The 16,854-nt window shown below is 44.0% G+C and overlaps 1 protein-coding gene across 4 annotated transcripts in view; it reads left to right on the top strand.

Moving 5' to 3' along the window:
- ABCC2 (ATP binding cassette subfamily C member 2) overlaps window positions 1-16,854 on the top strand; it is a 65,518-nt gene that overhangs the window by 22,612 nt on the left and 26,052 nt on the right. For 3 of the 4 annotated variants that reach the window (XM_030334332.1, XM_030334337.1, XM_030334334.1), the window contains 9 exons: window positions 384-544; window positions 1,337-1,514; window positions 5,176-5,430; window positions 6,517-6,582; window positions 8,896-9,033; window positions 9,555-9,701; window positions 11,621-11,705; window positions 12,419-12,485; window positions 14,541-14,667. In XM_030334332.1, the coding sequence (XP_030190192.1) occupies window positions 384-544; window positions 1,337-1,514; window positions 5,176-5,430; window positions 6,517-6,582; window positions 8,896-9,033; window positions 9,555-9,701; window positions 11,621-11,705; window positions 12,419-12,485; window positions 14,541-14,667 (1,224 nt within the window). The remainder of the gene's footprint in view (window positions 1-383; window positions 545-1,336; window positions 1,515-5,175; window positions 5,431-6,516; window positions 6,583-8,895; window positions 9,034-9,554; window positions 9,702-11,620; window positions 11,706-12,418; window positions 12,486-14,540; window positions 14,668-16,854) is intronic. The other variant, XM_030334336.1, reaches the window with a different exon arrangement.

The raw sequence follows: 16,854 nt of genomic DNA, 5'->3' as shown, positions 1-16,854 counted from the left end.
AAAGACACATTCTGAGTACTGGGGATTAGGGTTTCAATGTATCTTTTGGGGGGACATAATTGAACCCACAACAACCATAAGTGAGAGAAAAAACCAAAAAGACTTCTGAACATCAAAAAAATATACTGTCACCCTTCACTCTCAGGATTACCCTCCAGGCTGCCACTTGGAGTCTATTCTTTGTTTTTATGTGGTATTCTCACCAGTTTAGTTGCCTGGTGAGGCGGCTGAAAGGGTGGATGGTAACCAGGCAGTGAGAAGACCAAAATCTGTACAAAGAAGGTGACAGGACTCAGAGGCTTAACACTCTGGAGCTGTGCGGTGCAAGACAAAGTTTTACACTACATAGCCCTGTGGGCACTGTTGTTTGGTTTTATACCTAGGAAGATGTTAAAAAGAAAGAAAAGTCTGGCACTACAGAAAACTTTCCCAAGGCCTGGTTGGTCAAGACTCTCTTCAAAACTTTCTACGTCATACTCTTGAAGTCCTTCCTACTGAAGCTGATGCATGACCTCCTCATGTTTCTGAATCCTCAGCTGCTGAAGTGAGTCCTGGGCCTTCCTTATCCTTTCAGGACCTCCTCTGCCTTTTGCTTGTCCCTTGTATATGCACGCAGGGGCTTAATATTAAATTCCCATTTTTTTAAATGCTTCCACCTTGCAGTGCTATGTTCATGAAAAACGCAAGGCCATTTTCAAGCTCTAAAATGCTATATCTTTTGGCCTTCCTCTTTTCTACATCTCTCTCCTCCTAGGAAGCCAGATACTAGTTAGGGGCTCTTGTAAACAGAACTGATATAGGAAGAGCCATGCCCAAGAGGCGGGCAGCAAATCGAACACAGCCTTGTACCTAGTGTCTGTAACTCCATCTCTCCGGCCACTGCCTTCGGTGGGAGGGTCAGGTTAATCATGACAAGACTTCACGGTCTGCCAGAATCTATGGGATGAGCTGCCCTCTGGGACAAGTTCTAACTCATGCTGGATACTTTTCGGGCTTGCATTGTCCAAGAACGAATCCATTTATCCCACACGACGTCTTTTACCAGGGGCTGGGGGAAGAATGGGCCAAAGCATAGCAATGGCAGCTGTAAGTAGAGTTTCTCTCATTAACCCTGTTCACAGCCATGGCTCATCAACTCTAAGCTGTCGCTGCTATTCCTCCAAGCAAAAGTGAGAACAGTGGCATAACTGGAGTTCAGGTCTTCCAAAGGCATTGGAAAATGCTGGTCACTTCTGTTAACTGCGGGGCAGGGGTAGGGTAGCTGGCTCTGGCTGAGCAATGTGAAGGGTCCTTGGAGACCTCATGAGCATCACTTACATGGTTTTTGTTTTGGCAGATTGCTGATCTCCTTTGCAAATAACCGAGACGCGTATGTGTGGGTTGGATATCTCTATTCGGTCCTCTTCTTGGTTGTGGCCCTCATCCAGTCTCTCTGCCTTCAGAATTACTTTCAACTGTGCTTCATGCTGGGGACAAGTGTGCGGGCAACCATCATGGCTTCCGTATATAAGAAGGTAAGTGGATTGTGTCAGACCTCACCGCAGAAAATCCCCTTAGTAGGTGTGAGCACTTATCCCAAGATTAAAAAAAAAATTTGATGGAAATGCTAGCTGACCCTTAACACTTGGTTCTGACTAACTAGATAGCTTCCTTTAATTGTTCCTTTGAAAACTGTGAAAAGCACATTCACAGACAAAGGGTGTGTGTGTTTTGGGGACATAGGGAGATACTCTCCAGAGGAGAGCTGGTAAGCTGTCCCCTGCCCAGGATCTGCCTTTCACCCTTGAAGGCTTGCATGCCTGTCCCTCTCTTCCTGACTCTCCTGACAAAGTGAGAACACCTTGGAAAAGAATGTAAGATCAGGGTGCTTGTATATGGCAGCACATATACTAAAATCAGAAAGAATGTAAGATCAGAAAAGAAGTTGGCCAAGGGCAAACTCTTAAAACCACCAACATTTAAACTGGGTATTACATGAAGCTGGGTTCACAAGACTTGGTGCATCCACCTCAGATTATAATGTTGCTATAGACTAGAATTCTCTGTGGGCCAGGACTCTGTCTCCCTGACCCACTTTTGCCTAGAGACTGATTTTTCTAACCTTTAGCATCTGACCACCCCTTCTCTGCCCGACTCCTTCTCTCATTTTATAAATACAGTCACTTTGGTTACTGAGTTCTGCAGACTTGAAATTTTCCATTTCCTTATGATGATTTTGCTAATCTTCTAACACGTTGCTTTTAACATTTTGCTTTCTCAGGGCAACTGTATTTTCCTTGTGTCCTAGATGCCAAGGTGAAATCTCATTTCATCCCTGAAAATAGAATCAATCATATCTCAATAAAAAAATTAAAAATAAATAAATAAAAAGGATTGAAAATAGAGTAGTTACAGTCAGTGACTACAAGCCTGAGGAGAAAATTCAGAAATAAGGAGATAGGACTTTTTATAGAACAGAACATTAAACATCAACTGCCTTTTCTTCCCCTCCTTCTTGTACCACTAGAGAGTTCCATCATAGTGATTTCTCTTTTATAGTTCTTGGTTTTTCTCCTTTGCATTTGTCTCTTAAAACCCATGTGTCACTGTCTTCCCCAAGCAAATGTTGACTCACCAAGAGGCCCAGACAGGTGAGGTGCCTGGGTGGCTCAGTTGGTTAAACATCCAACTTCAGCTCAGGTCATGATCTCACAGTTCGTGAGTTTGAGCCCTGTGTTGGGCTCTGTGCTGACAGCTCAGAGCCTGGAGCCTGCTTTGGATTCTGTTTCCCTCTCTCTCTGCCCCTTCCCTGCTCATGCTCTGTCTCTGTCTCTCAAAACTAAATAAACATTTTTAAAAAAAAATAAAAAGGAGGGGCGCCTAGGTAGCTCAGTCTGTTGAGCATTCGACTTTGGCTCGGGTCATGATCTCACAGCTTGCAAATTCGAGCCCCGCATCGAGTTCTGTGCTGACATCTTGGAGCCTGGAGCCTGCTTCAGATTCTGTGTCTCCCTCTCTCAATCTGCCCCACCCCCACTTGCACTCTGTCTCTTTCTCTCTCAAAAATAAATAAACATTAAAAAAATGTTTTTTAAGTTAAAAGAAAAGGGGGGGGGGAAGAGAGAGAGAAACCCAGACAGGTAGTCCAAATGTCTTTAACCCAGAAGTCTGGTCAAGTCTTTTGAATTCCTGAATACCCTCACACTGGGATTGGTCCTCCCCCAATTTTTTTTTTTATGTTTTTAATTCTTTTTTGAGAGAGAGAGAGAGAGAGAGAGAGAGAGAGAGAGAGAGAGAGAGAATGTGAGCAGGGGAGAGGCAAAGAGAGAGAGGGAGACACAGAATCTGAAGCAGGCTCTGGGCTCAGAGCTGTCAGCACAGAGCCCAATGCAGGGCTCGAACTCATGAGCTCTGAGATCATGACCTGAGCTGAAGTTGGATGCCTAACCAACTGAGCCACCCAGGCGCCCCATGTCTTGCCTCAATTTTTAATCCTCTTATTTCTTCTGGAGATACTGGATTTCTGTTTGCAGGATATGAGGTCAATAACCAAGCTGTCTCAGCCATTTTTATGAATGTACACTTTTACAATTGTGTTGTCTCATTCCCACTATTTTTGATTCTTAATATTATCCAAGTTTACAACTGTTACAATCCACAAAGAATTTTTAAAATGGTGATTTTAATAAGACTTTCATTCAAATTAATATTGCTACTAAAATAGAATTTAAAATTGACTTTATATGTTTAGGCAGTGCTTCATTTATGAAATGTTATAAAACATTTTTTTCATATCCATTATAAATCCATGGCCCTGTGAAGGAACAGCATTATTTACAGAGAAGTAAGGATTAGATCATTTCAGTGCCTATAATCACACAGCCAGGACTTGCCCTCAGATAAGGGCTGTTGGGACTAAGCCAATGTCTTTTCTACTGTATTGAGATTTATTGAGAATAGAAAAGTGATGACCTTGAAGGGCAATTTGTTTGGTTTTTTGGTTTGGTTTTTGTTGGGGGGGGGGTTGGCATATTTTTGCTTTTCCATACTAAAGGGGAGGCATAGCAATGAACTGATTTCTCTAGAACGTTGGTGGCCTAACGTTTGGGGGAACGTCCCTCATTTTACTGTATAAACAAGAATCGTGTTATGTTCCAAAGAAATATGTCTTGTGGATATGATGACAGTACAGCTTCTAGGAAGTAGCTGGAGGTGGATCCCTGGAACTAACCTTAGCCCATACTCTATCTTTGGGGGGCTTAGAAGGTTCTCCTTCCTCCAGGAGGATGTAGTGGTATGAAGAATGTTCAGGAGGTGGTTTGGTGGGCATGGTGTGAATTGGTTTCAGTGTCCCCACCCCAATCCCTTGGCAAGGTGCATTTGTGCAAGGCATTGGTATAAATAACAGACCTGTGGACGGACAGTAGTCTTTTGGTCTCTCTAACATGAGAATGGGGGCCCATGCTGTATGAGTCAGCATCTAGATATTGCCTACAAATTCCTGACCACAAACAAATGGTTTTGCTTCAAATGCGTGAACCCTACAGCTTTCCTCTTCATTCTAAGATCTCTGTCCTTGGAAACAGTTGCAACTTCTTCATAAGAATATGACTTCCAATAAAACTGCCACGTCAGAAGTCTGCACGGCCAGAATCCACTCATGATTCTTGCCTTCCTTTTATCCTTCACTATCTGATTCCCTACTGTGTGCCATGTGATACAGGAGTGAAATGAACAGATGTAGCCCTTGTCCTCCTGGGTTCGCATCTGGTGGAGAAATAGAAAAACAATTACAGTTCAGTGTCACTACCATAATGACAGAGGTTAGTCCAGAGTGTTATGGGAGTACACAGGAGGGGTATCTACCCCAAACTCTGGAGTCCAGGGAAGTCTTCTCAGAATAAATTCCATCTAAACTGACACTAAAGAATAATTAGGAATTTTCTGAGCAAAGAAGTGTGTGTGTTGGGGTGGAAGTGGTAGGGGGTTCAGGGAGGTGGGAATAGCCTGAAAGGGTGGTCAAAAATGAGAGAACACTGTCTGTAAGATTTGGAGGCAAGAAGGCCTAGCCTCTTGGAAAAGTTGTGTCCATATGGAGCCCATCCTTCTAGTGTGTTCTTACTTCCTGAGTTTCCCTTTTACTCCCCATTGTTCTTGGACTTATCCATAGATCCCAATTCCAATCTTTATCTTTAGGCGCTGACCCTATCCAACCAGAGCAGAAAGCAGTACACCATTGGAGAAACTGTGAACCTGATGTCTGTGGATGCCCAGAAGCTCATGGATGTGACCAGCGTCATCCATTTGCTGTGGTCAAATATTCTACAGATTACTTTATGTGTCTCCTTCCTATGGACAGAGCTGGGACCCTCAGTCTTAGCAGGTGTTGGGGTGATGGTACTTCTAATCCCAATTAATGGGATACTTGCCACCAAGAGTAGAGCTGTTCAGGTAAAGAAACCGAGTCACCCTAGGGAGATCTCTACACCCTCTTCAAAGTCTAAAGTCTTTTGCTTACTCTAACTCTTGGGCATTTGGGCAGGCAATGCTAATGGAAGACTTTCCACCATCCCAAATGACTGTGGCTTTCTCTGGATTCCCTTCTCATCTTTTGAGCACCGTTAAGGTTTATATACTCCATCTTCGTTCATGTTAGATGGCAGAGCCTGATTGGAGAGGGGAGAGCTTCCCAGGGACCCGGCACATAACTCTCCCACCCTGCTCTGCTGGACTGTTCTTCAAGTAGTGATTATTGGCCCTGCTTCTCTGTCATAGCAATACAAACCAATCATGCAGAGCAGACACATGAGTGACCCAGACATTACGCCTAAATCCTGGCAGTCATCCCTGCTCCTACCAGGTGGCGGGGCTCCATGCCGATAGTCCTTTGCTCTGCCAGAAGTCATAGGTTGGGTGGGTGGACTCAATGGTGTACATGATCTATTCATGCATTCACTTTGCATTCCTTTAGTCCCAAATAATTACTTTTAAAAGATTTTCTGTACATACTATTCTGGGAATATGGCAGCAAATTAGACAAAGCTCTTGCTCTTATGGAGCTTACTTCCTTACTTACATTCTATTTGCAGTGGAGAATCAGGCCATAAACAGAAGTGAAGAAGAAAACTATCAGGTCATGATAGTACTATGAAGAAAATTAAACAGAGTGAGATGAGAGCAAGTGAATCGGTGGTGGTTTTAGATTATGGGGTCAGGAAAAGCCTCTGTGAGGAGGGTACATGTGAACTGGGCTCTGAATAGCATAAGCCTGACTGTGCAGGAGGAAGCCTTGGGAAGAACAGCCTGGGAAGAGGCGCAGGCAGGCAAAGCCTGTGGGGGCAGAAGTGAACTGGGTGTAGTTGAGGATCAGAAAGCAGGTGGGTGTGGCGGGAGCAGCCTGAGCAGAGCAGGGAGGGATGCATCCCATCACCAGGCACCCATGTGACAGCCACAGGTGCCATCACTAGGACCTAGCATCTGCAGCAACTCTGGACCCTCTTACGAGGAAGTGTGTTTTGTTTGACTTTTTCCTGGCAGGTAAAAAATATGAAGAATAAAGACAAACGTTTAAAGATCATGAATGAAATTCTCAGTGGGATCAAGGTGAGAAGCCGAGTACAGGTGGCCCGGGTGTAAAATGCCAGCAGCAGAGGGTTCTCGGCCTTCAAAAGGCCTGGCAGGGCTTGCGGGTCTCCCCCACTTCTGGGCCTGTGGTGTGTCCCAGGACTCCCAACCCCTGTTAGCAGGTCTCCTGCTTCTTCTTCCAGTGGTCTCAGGCCCTCCTTCAAAACTTCATTTCTCTTTATTTACCCTAAATGGTTGCTTTTCTTCTCATGTTTTACTGTCAAAATTGTCAAACGTGCACACAAGTGGAGTGAATGATGTGATGAACCCCCATGGACTTCTCACCTAGGTCTAGCAATTATTAACACGATCTAGTTTCATCTATGTACCCACTTCATGCTCTGCTAGATTTTTTTTTAAGTTTATTTATTTATTTTGAGAGAGTGAGCACGAGAGAGCAGGGGAGGGGCAGAGAGTGAGAGAGAGAGAATCCCAAGCAGGCTCTGCATTGTCAGCAAGGAACCTGATGTGGGTTCCAACTCATGAACTACAAGATCATGACCTGAGCCGAAATCAAGAGTTGGATGCTTAACCGACTGAGCCACCTAGGCACCCCTCTGCTAGATTATTTTTAAAGCAAATCCCAGATGTAGTATCTTGTATTTCACATAAATACTTTGTGTTTCTAAAAGACTTTATTTTTTTTAACATAACCACAATACTATTATCCCACCTTAAAAAAAAAAAAGTCATTTTTGGTACCATTAAATTTCCCCAGTTGCCTCAGATGTCATTTGTTTGCTGTTAATTAGTTGGAATAAGGATCCAAAAAATCCACACATGGCATTTAGTTGCTACTGCTTTTAATCTATAATTGACTCTTCCCCCCCTCCTTTTCTTTTTATCTTTGTCATGTTGGAGAAACTGCGTTGTCTTATTTCCTATATTTCTTATAAATTAGTAATCAGATCTAGAGGCTTGATTAGATAGGGGATATTTTTGTTTTGATTTTTGGTGGAGGTAGGGAGGACAGATACTTTCAGGCAGTACCATGTGCTTCCAAACACCAGCAATGGTGAGTGTTCGGGGGTCCAGGTGATTCACCCCTTATTAGGTTTCCTGCCACTCTTTCCCCCAGAGCAGTGATTTGTGGCTCTGGCAGCACATTTTGACCCCCAGCAAGTTTGACCCCCAGGAAGTTTGACTCTCAGTGAGGCTTGGGCCCTAATTCAAACCATTTAAATTAGACTTTCTGGGGTTGAGGCCTAGGCATACATAGGTTTTAAAATCTCCCCCAAGTGATTCTAATATACAGCCAAGTTTGAAAACTGTCCTAGAAGTTCTTGCAGCTGCTGATCATTGCCTTGATCTATTATATCATTAGGAATTGCAAAAGAGTGAAATTTGAATTCTATTATTCCTTTAGCATCAATTAGCTAGTTGGTTACACTAAAATAAAGTTTGTGCAGGACAGGCAGGAAAAATGCTGGTCTTTTCCCCTCTTTTGGCCAGCTTTCAAAATAACGCATTTCTTCCTCCAAAGCTTACCAGCAAGTTAATTTTTAATATATGTGTTGTTTTGAATTCAAGGATTTAAACATTACCCTAAACTTTTTGAAAATGAAGCAGAGGCCTCTTTTAACTCTCTGGTATTTCTCTACGCAGAATTCTGATATGCCTTTTTGCTAAATGTGGCAAAATGAAAAGGTAGCCCTGGCCCTGAGTCTCCTCTCTAATGCTTGCTAGCTTGGTAACTTTGGGCAAACTACCTGGTATCTTCTGCCTCTTTCCTCTTCACTAAAACTGACACAATAATTCTGCAAAAGTAGGGGACTCTCCTTGGTTTTCCCAGAACTTTCTGGGCTTAGCATTGAAAGCCCCATGTCCTGGGCAACCTCTTAGTTCCAGGCAAACCGGGACCATTGATCACACTAAGGTTGTTATAAGGATTAAGTAAGATCATGTGTTCAAAACGTTCTGTACAGGGACGCCTGGGTGGCTCAGTTGGTTGAGCGTCCGACCTTGGCTCAGGTCATGATCTTGTGGTTGACAAGATCTCTGTGCTGACAGAGCCTGGAGCCTGCTTTGGATTCTGTGTCTCTCCTCTCTGCCCCTCCCCCACTCATGCTCTCTGTCTCAGAAATAAAGATGAAAAAAATTAAAACGTTCTGTACATAGTAGGTTTCTGACAAATGCAACCTACCTTTCTATAATAATACTTTATAATCTGGATTTCTACCCCCCCCCCACTCCCCTATTTTGGAGAACCTATCCTAAAACCTGGGTAGATGAGATCTGTCTGGTGTCCTTTGGGGGCAACAGTGTGAGCTGTGCTGTTTTCCATCCTATTAGATCCTGAAGTATTTTGCCTGGGAACCTTCATTCAAAAAGCAAGTCCATGAACTTCGGAAGAAAGAGCTCAAGAGCCTGCTGACCTTGGGTCAGATGCAGACTATAACGATATTTCTCCTATACTTAAGTCCAGTCCTGGTGAGTGACAGGAGTCAATGGACTGGGTCAGCTTCCTGAAGAGGAAGGTCTGTTCTCAGCAGACTGCCCAGTGCCTCTAGGCCTAACCCTGAAATCCTGGAAAATCTATCCCCCTCCTCAACTTCCCAAAGTTGCTATTCCTACCTGGTGCCCCCAACTCTAATGTCACCCTTGTGTACGATTTGGTCATCCAGCAGCCCGGAGTAAGTTTCCAGGATAGTCAGCATGAATGTGGTAATCAGAAATGGTTTGCATAGGAGAGCTTCTTGTCTTCTTGAGGAGGCTGTGTGGGTCTAGAGAGGGGAGGAACACCAATATAGGAGCCCAGAGACCCGAACTCTGGTCCCAGTAATACAATTAATTGACTGTGACCTCGGGCAAAATATTTCCTGTGTAACACAAGAAGGTTGAGATAATGATCCCTAAGGCTCCTTCAACTCTGATATACTGTGTTCCTGAAACTTAGCATAAGTATTTGAACCCTTTTTAGAAATGAGTTGCTCATGACCTTGCTTTTCCAGGTGTCTGTGATCACATTTTCAGTTTACATTCTGGTGAATAGCAATAATGTTTTGGATGCAGAAAAGGCCTTCACCTCCATCACCCTCTTCAATATCCTGCGTTTCCCCCTGAGTATGTTTCCCATGGTAATCACCTCCATGTTACAGGTGGGTAGAAGCCCTCACTGCTAACTGATTATCTCTGGTTAAAAGGCTTACATCCCAAAATGACTGCCCTATCATATCTTACTTCTCACTTCTGCTGGTGAACTTTCAATTAGAGAGATTTGTTTGGTCTCTGGAGACCAAGTTTGATCTTAATAAAATCACAAGCTCTCTGAGCCCTAGTTTATCTGACTCTAAAATGAGGATAATCATACCAATCTTCTCTACCTCACAGGGAGACAGTGCCTGTGAAAGCATTTAATGAGATTATGATGATTAGCTGATACCTGGACCGTTTCTAAGCCCTTTTCCCAGCCCAATTTCCCCCACATTTTACCAAGGCTCTTGGGGTATTTATATAGCATTAGGGAAATGCAGCATACGTGGAAAGAGAAGACCCTCTCTGCATGAAGCCATGTGGTGGTGGAACTGAATACAGCTCTCAAGCTTCAAGCTGTCAGAAAGTGAGTTTGGAGTTCAAGAGGACTCGGATGGGCCAGAGGGAGTGTCTGGTTCCTGAAAAGTGAGCACAGTCACTGAGATGGACCAGGTACCAGACCTCAGGATATTCACAGGGCAGGTGGTAGGCTAGTGAGGTAATCAGAAAGATAGAGTACGGTGATGTGCACTTACACTAAGGGTGGCATGCTTTAGACCGCTCAGGCCATAGGAAGGATGAGTTTCAGACCTTGCTACCCTAGAGGGGGTTAAGAAAGGCTGACAGGTTTGGCTGATAAAGAAACAGTATGCTCTTTCTAGACTCCAGTAGCTTAGTACATAAATTGCAAGAGCAAGATCAGCAAAGGTGTCTGCTCCCTGCCTTCCCTATCTCGCGGGGTGACTGTGAAACAAAAGGGGCCAGATGATAATGTAACATGGGCATTACATGATAATGTAAACGAGGCACTCTGTTTCTGAGGGGCGGATCCATGCAACAGCTGAGTGGTTTTGTAGCCTGCAACTGCACTCAAAGGAAAGGCAAGACAGAAAGTCCACTCTTTCATCAGAACCCAGGTGGTAATGAGAAACGATCTCTCTGACAGGCTCCCTGAAAACAGGCAAGTGAGAAAGGTCCTTGTAAAAGCTCCTAGGATCTCTCCCCAGTTCTCATGTTTCAGGAGACCACAGGGTGTTCTGCCAATGCTTAGGTCAGCTGCAGTTTAAACTTGGCCTGTGTGGAGTTTTCTAAGGTCACTGTGGTGCCATGGCCAATTCCTATATAAAGGGTCCCAGTAGTGGCTCAGTTAGGACACTGGGCAGGACCAAGGCATAGACTCCATTAAAGAAGAGCACACTTGGGGCGCCTGGGTGGCGCAGTCGGTTAAGCGTCCGACTTCAGCCAGGTCACGATCTCGCGGTCCGTGAGTTCGAGCCCCGCGTCAGGCTCTGGGCTGATGGCTCAGAGCCTGGAGCCTGTTTCCGATTCTGTGTCTCCCTCTCTCTCTGCCCCTCCCCCGTTCATGCTCTGTCTCTCTCTGTCCCAAAAATAAATAAACGTTGAAAAAAAAAATTAAAAAAAAAAAAAAAAAAGAAGAGCACACCAGGGGCCCAGTTACCAAAAGCAGATAGAAATTAGGATTTTGTCTTAGAAGAAAGCAGAAGACAGTTTCTGGAACTGGGTCCAAAGATTGAAGAGATGGCAATAGAGTTGACCCCAGCACCACAAGCTTTCTAAGGGGCTGAAACAGCATCTTAATTTCCCTCTGTGCAGAGAGGGATGTCTTCCAGGGCTGAAATGTGGCTGAGTCTATGGGGGTGTCCAGAGGTTCCAGATGTAGCAAATGGTAAACCATCGGCAAGAGGCCTGGCAGGTTGACTCTCTGCTTCCACATCCAGGGCTGATGACAAAGTCAAAATCCTCTCCCTGCTCGTGCTTGTCGTTGGATTTTTTATTCTTGAAATCCTTTGTGTCCCCCCTCTAGGCCAGCGTTTCCACAGAACGGCTAGAAAAGTACTTAGGAGGGGATGACTTGGACACATCAGCCATTCGACATGAGTACAATTTTGGTAATGAATTCGGAAGTTGCTTCCCCAACTTATTCACAGTGCTGGCACCAGAACTTTGACATAGGAGGGCTTAGGGGCAGCAAACTGATTGAAAGGGAAAGCTAAGGGATTTACTTTGAACCTACATTTGCATAACAAGCTTACTATTTTTACTTAAGTGACGTTTTCATTTAGAATAGGTTGCTTAGCCAGATGGCTAAACCATAGTCTGAGGATAAGCAGGGAATCCTGCAAAAGATCTAGAAAAGAGAAGTCAAGATGGAGCCAAGCATGGGAACTTGGGGAAAGTAGGCTGGAGTGAAAGAACATTTGCAAGGTCTGAAGATCTAAGGATTGGGGGGCAGACACAGCCAGAGGGAGCTGTGGACCTGGAATCCAGGGAGTGACCAGGTTTGTATATAGAGGTAGAATTTTTACCAGGACATGAGGCAACAGCGGGCATGAGAATGTGCCCAGAGGCAGACATTGCAGAGGTGTCTGCAGGTCAGGAATCTGGCTAACAGGCTTGGGAATTCAACCAGAACCGCTTTTGTTTGCAGGCCACTTTTGGTCTCACCAGGGGAACTTTCCTCTGCCTCCTGTTAATGTAGGAGCCAGCACCTGATAGGTGATCTTGGGATCTGCTGAAGGAGGGACGCAGGAGGGCTGAGAAGGGGCAGACAGACACATGAGGACCTACATCTGACTAAAAGAGAGGGCCTTTTTCTCAACAGACAAAGCTGTGCAGTTTTCAGAGGCCTCCTTTACCTGGGACCGGGATCTGGAAGCCACAATTCGAGAGTGAGTTGCCTCCTGTTCAGCCTGCTGTTCTTTAGGCTTCTCCTTGCCAGTCCTGTTACTGGAAAATTCCAACCACTAGGGCACATGAAATATGGACAATGTGCACACATTCCGTTAGATTTCAGTGCAGGCTGAAACCCTGGGGAGACCAGCGGACAGCAAAACTCTCAAGCCTCTTTCCCCAGAAGTGCACCTGCCACCAGGCTGTCTTACTGTGGGACTGTGGGCTCCAGCTAAGAACCCAGGAAGACCTTTGTTCACCAGATTGTGGATGGAGGTAGTGCAGCAAGTGACCTAGGTCTCTGGGTATGATAAAGGATACACACCAAAGCCTGAAACCAATTTAAGTTCGTTTGTTCATTTAAGAACAGTAATCAAGAATATGGCTTCTTTCCCCAAAGTGGACAACGGGAGCTGCCTCTACAAAGATTAAACTTGAGATCTGGAGTTTTACATCTAACTAACCCATTCCCACCTCCCACCTCCTCTGCCCTAAGCCAACCCTTTCTTGCCACGCTGTTGCTTGTCTAGTAGTTCCTCTTCTGCAGTTTTGCTTTCCTTGGTTTCGGTTACCTGCAGTCAACCTCTGTGTGGAAGCAGATGATCCTCCTCCTGACGAATGGTCACGTCAATAGTAGCCTGATGTAGGTCACAGTGCTCCCATCATTCACCTCCCTTCATCTCTCCACGTAGGCATTGTATCATCTTGCATCATCAGAAGGGTGAGTGCAGGACAGTCAATGAGAGTTAAGACCCCATTCACATATCTTTCATTACAGTTTATTATAATTGTTCTATTTTACTAGTTATTGTTGTTAATCTCTTACTGGGCCTTATTTATAAATTGAACTTTACCGTAGGTATGTCTGGAGAGGAGAACACATGGTCTATACAAGGTCAGATAGACAGTATATACCCAACTCCACTGAACATAGCACACATAATATACCAGGAAGCCTGAGCAGGCCACATCTTTGTTCCCAACCCAGCACACCTTATCTTCTCCCTGTTACACCTGGGTCTTTCCACACTTCTATTCCTACAGCCTTTCATATAGATTCTGGAGCTTGCCCCGGGATGCTATCAGGCCAGAAGCCCCTCCTCTGGACCTTCCCAACCTGAAAGCCTCCCTTTGCAGAGAAAAGGCTGGACACAGCTCCCATTTTGTACTGAACTTCTTTTAGACTTACACTAGCAAAGGGCAGTTTCAGAAAGACTGTGAACAAGTTCCTGATGTTCTTAATATGCTAGGGACTCAAAAACAGGGTGGGCACAGAGTTTCGAGGAGCCCTTCCCAGTGTGTGTCCCTCCCTAGTTAGACACAGCCAAAGCTCCAGGAGAGGGGAAGGTGTTCTGTGCTTCCAGCAAGTGTTCCATTGAATGGCCATTCTCATTAAATAGCCAAGTTCGGGAAACCCTGATCTATTCCAACCCTATTAGTTCATAAATGAGAGTCCAGAGGATGTGACTTTCCAAGATCATATAGTTCAGCAGTGGCAAAGATGAGACTTGAACTCAGGTCTCTAAGCTCCCATTAAGTTCTTGTTCAATGGTACCACGTTGGTGCTAAGAGAATTTTCCCAGTTGAAACCTACATTTGGCACAAACAGCTTATAGACAGTTGGATAAGTTAGGGCTCATTCTCTAGCCCTTTTGAGCTTATAAAAAACGTATTAAAGAAGCACTTCAGAGTCTTCTATATCCAAGACAAATTTTCCAATCTTGAGGGAAAATCTAATACGAGACTTCTTATGAATGGTCTGAGAAGTGGCCTGAACTACTCTTGAAAAACACCCCTCACCTCCTTTAAATACACTTCTCTTGAGGCACCTGGGTGACTCAGTAAAGCATCTGACTCTTGATTTCAGCATAGATCATGGTCACACAATTCATGGGACCGAGCCCTGCACCGGGCTTGGTCCTGACAGTGCAGAGCCTGCTTGGGATTCTCTCTTAATCTCTTTCTGCCCCTTCCCCATGCTCGCTCGCTCGCTCGCTCACTCACTTTCTCTTAAAATAGACACTTAAAAACCAAATACACTTCTTTCTTTTCAGTGTGAACCTGGACATTATGCCAGGCCAATTGGTGGCTGTGGTGGGCACTGTGGGCTCTGGGAAGTCTTCCTTGATGTCAGCCATGCTGGGAGAAATGGAAAATGTCCACGGGCACATCACCATCAAGGTGAGAGGGGATGCTAAGGAAAAGAGTTCTGACCTTGAGATGTGGGCCACTGAGCACTGCTTTCTCGTTTTGGAGAATGCACTGAGGACTAGAATCTGATGACCACTGTTGTTGTTTTGCTGTAGATGCGGTCTTGGAGACGTTAGGTAGGCTTGTAAAGTGTAGATTCTTTGCCCCACCCCACACATATAATCAGACTCTGGGGATAGATTCTAAAAATCTGCATGTTTAATGAGGTCCTATGCATACTAAAGTTTGAAAACTGTTTAACAGAGATCTCTTCCTTCAAAGTATAGGCAATTCTGCTACATCTAGGTTTCTAAAAGCATCATTAAAAACTTACATACCTGCGGCAACTGGGTGGCTCAGTTGGTTAAGTGTCCAATGCTTGATTTCAGCTCAGGTCATGATTTCAGTTTGTGGGCTCGAAGCCTGAGTTGGGTTCTCTGTGACAGTGTGGAGCCTGCTTAGGGTTCTCTCTCCCCTTCTCTCTGCCCCTTCCCACGTGTATGTGTTTGTGTGCTTTCTCTCTCTCTCTCTCTCTCTCTCTCTCTCTCTCTCTCTCTCAAAAATAATAATTAAAAAAAACTGACACAACTTTGTAACTAGCGTACCAACAAAACCAATAACAATTAAAACAGCAGCACTGTAAAATCCCCACTGGCAATTACACTGAGAATCACATGTAGCTTTAGACTCCCGATTTCCTCTTCCTCCTCTGAGAGGTTGGTCTTTGACTTCACTTGCTCAAAAATTTGATACAGGGTGTAGACATCATTGTCAATTATATGTTTTTTAACCCAGAAGAAATCTTTTCATAGCATCTCCATGAGCACTCTCAGCTTCCCCAGAGAGTTCAATTTAGAGGAACTTATAAGTACTTGGAATCACTTAACCAGCCACTACTTACACCAAAAAAAACCCCACGTGTCTGTAGATTTTTTAGGTTTTTTCCTTAAGATCTTCATATATTGCTAACCATTTCTTTCTAATTATGGGAAAGCTTGCCCCTGACTGCTTGACACTGAGATGCTCAGAAAATTAAAAACTAATGCTTCTTCCACATTATACTGACCTTATTCCCTGATTTACCAATCCCTCATGAGCCAATTTACATTAAATAATATGAGCTATAACGGAGCAGATGCTACTGATTTAACTGTTTCCTAACTTCTTCTTTTTGTTCACTTGGAACATTTCTTTATTTAGTCCTTTAGAAGTCAATTTTGAATTAAAAAAAATTTTTAAATGTTTATTTTTGAGAGAGAGAGAGAGAAACAGAGCACTAGTGGGGGAGGGGCAGAGAGAGAGGAAGACACAGAATCCAAAGCAGGCTCCAGGCTCTGAGCTGTCAGCACAGAGCCGACACAGGGCTCAAACTCACCAACTGCAAGATTGTGACCTGAGCCGAAGTTGGACACTTAACCGATTGAGCCACCCAGGTGCCCCTAGAAGTCAATTTTGAATTGGCATGTCACTTTGCCCCCATAGATACCATGGAAACTGGGATACACAGGCTAAAAGAAGATTATTTTAAAATTACCTCTAAACATAATTCTCTTCTATAAAAGTGTGTGTGTGCATACACACACACACACACACACACACATATTTCTCCTTTTTTTTTTCACATATTTCTCCTTTAAACTGACACAAAACTGCTGAGTGTCTTCTAAATTATTTTTTAAAAATGGCATTTTCGTTTCAAATGACTTTAACACTCAAAGAAGTTCACATTGGAAATTTGTGGTAATGATTTAACATTAATATTTAAATTGGTTCTAGCCTCAAGTCAAGTTTTGACTTCTGTTTAACTTTTTAAATAATAAAAACTTTAACTTATCATACCATACTTCCTTTTTTGTTATCATAAATTACTATTTATTTTTTTAATACAATTTTTTCAAAAAAATTTTGAGTATAGTTGGTACACGATGTTATGTTAGTTTCAGGTGTATGAGAAAGCTTTTTCTTGCCAACTCATCACTGAGTTCATTCTCAAAAACAGGCCTTTGTCAGGCTTCCTCTCTGGACATGATCTGCTTCATGCATCAGCCTGGCGCCCTCGTTCAAATCTCTTGGTTCTTCCTAAAATCTCTATACCATCACCCCTGTGTTAGCCCTCTGGTGGTCTTAGGGTTTGAGTCAATCCCAGTGAGTTTCCTGTTCTAGAAGCAGCATGTGTTT

The sequence above is a fragment of the Lynx canadensis genome, chromosome D2 (assembly GCF_007474595.2).
Source record: "Lynx canadensis isolate LIC74 chromosome D2, mLynCan4.pri.v2, whole genome shotgun sequence".
Classification (NCBI taxonomy): Eukaryota; Metazoa; Chordata; class Mammalia; order Carnivora; family Felidae; genus Lynx; species Lynx canadensis.
This window is presented reverse-complemented; position numbering and strand designations above follow the sequence as displayed.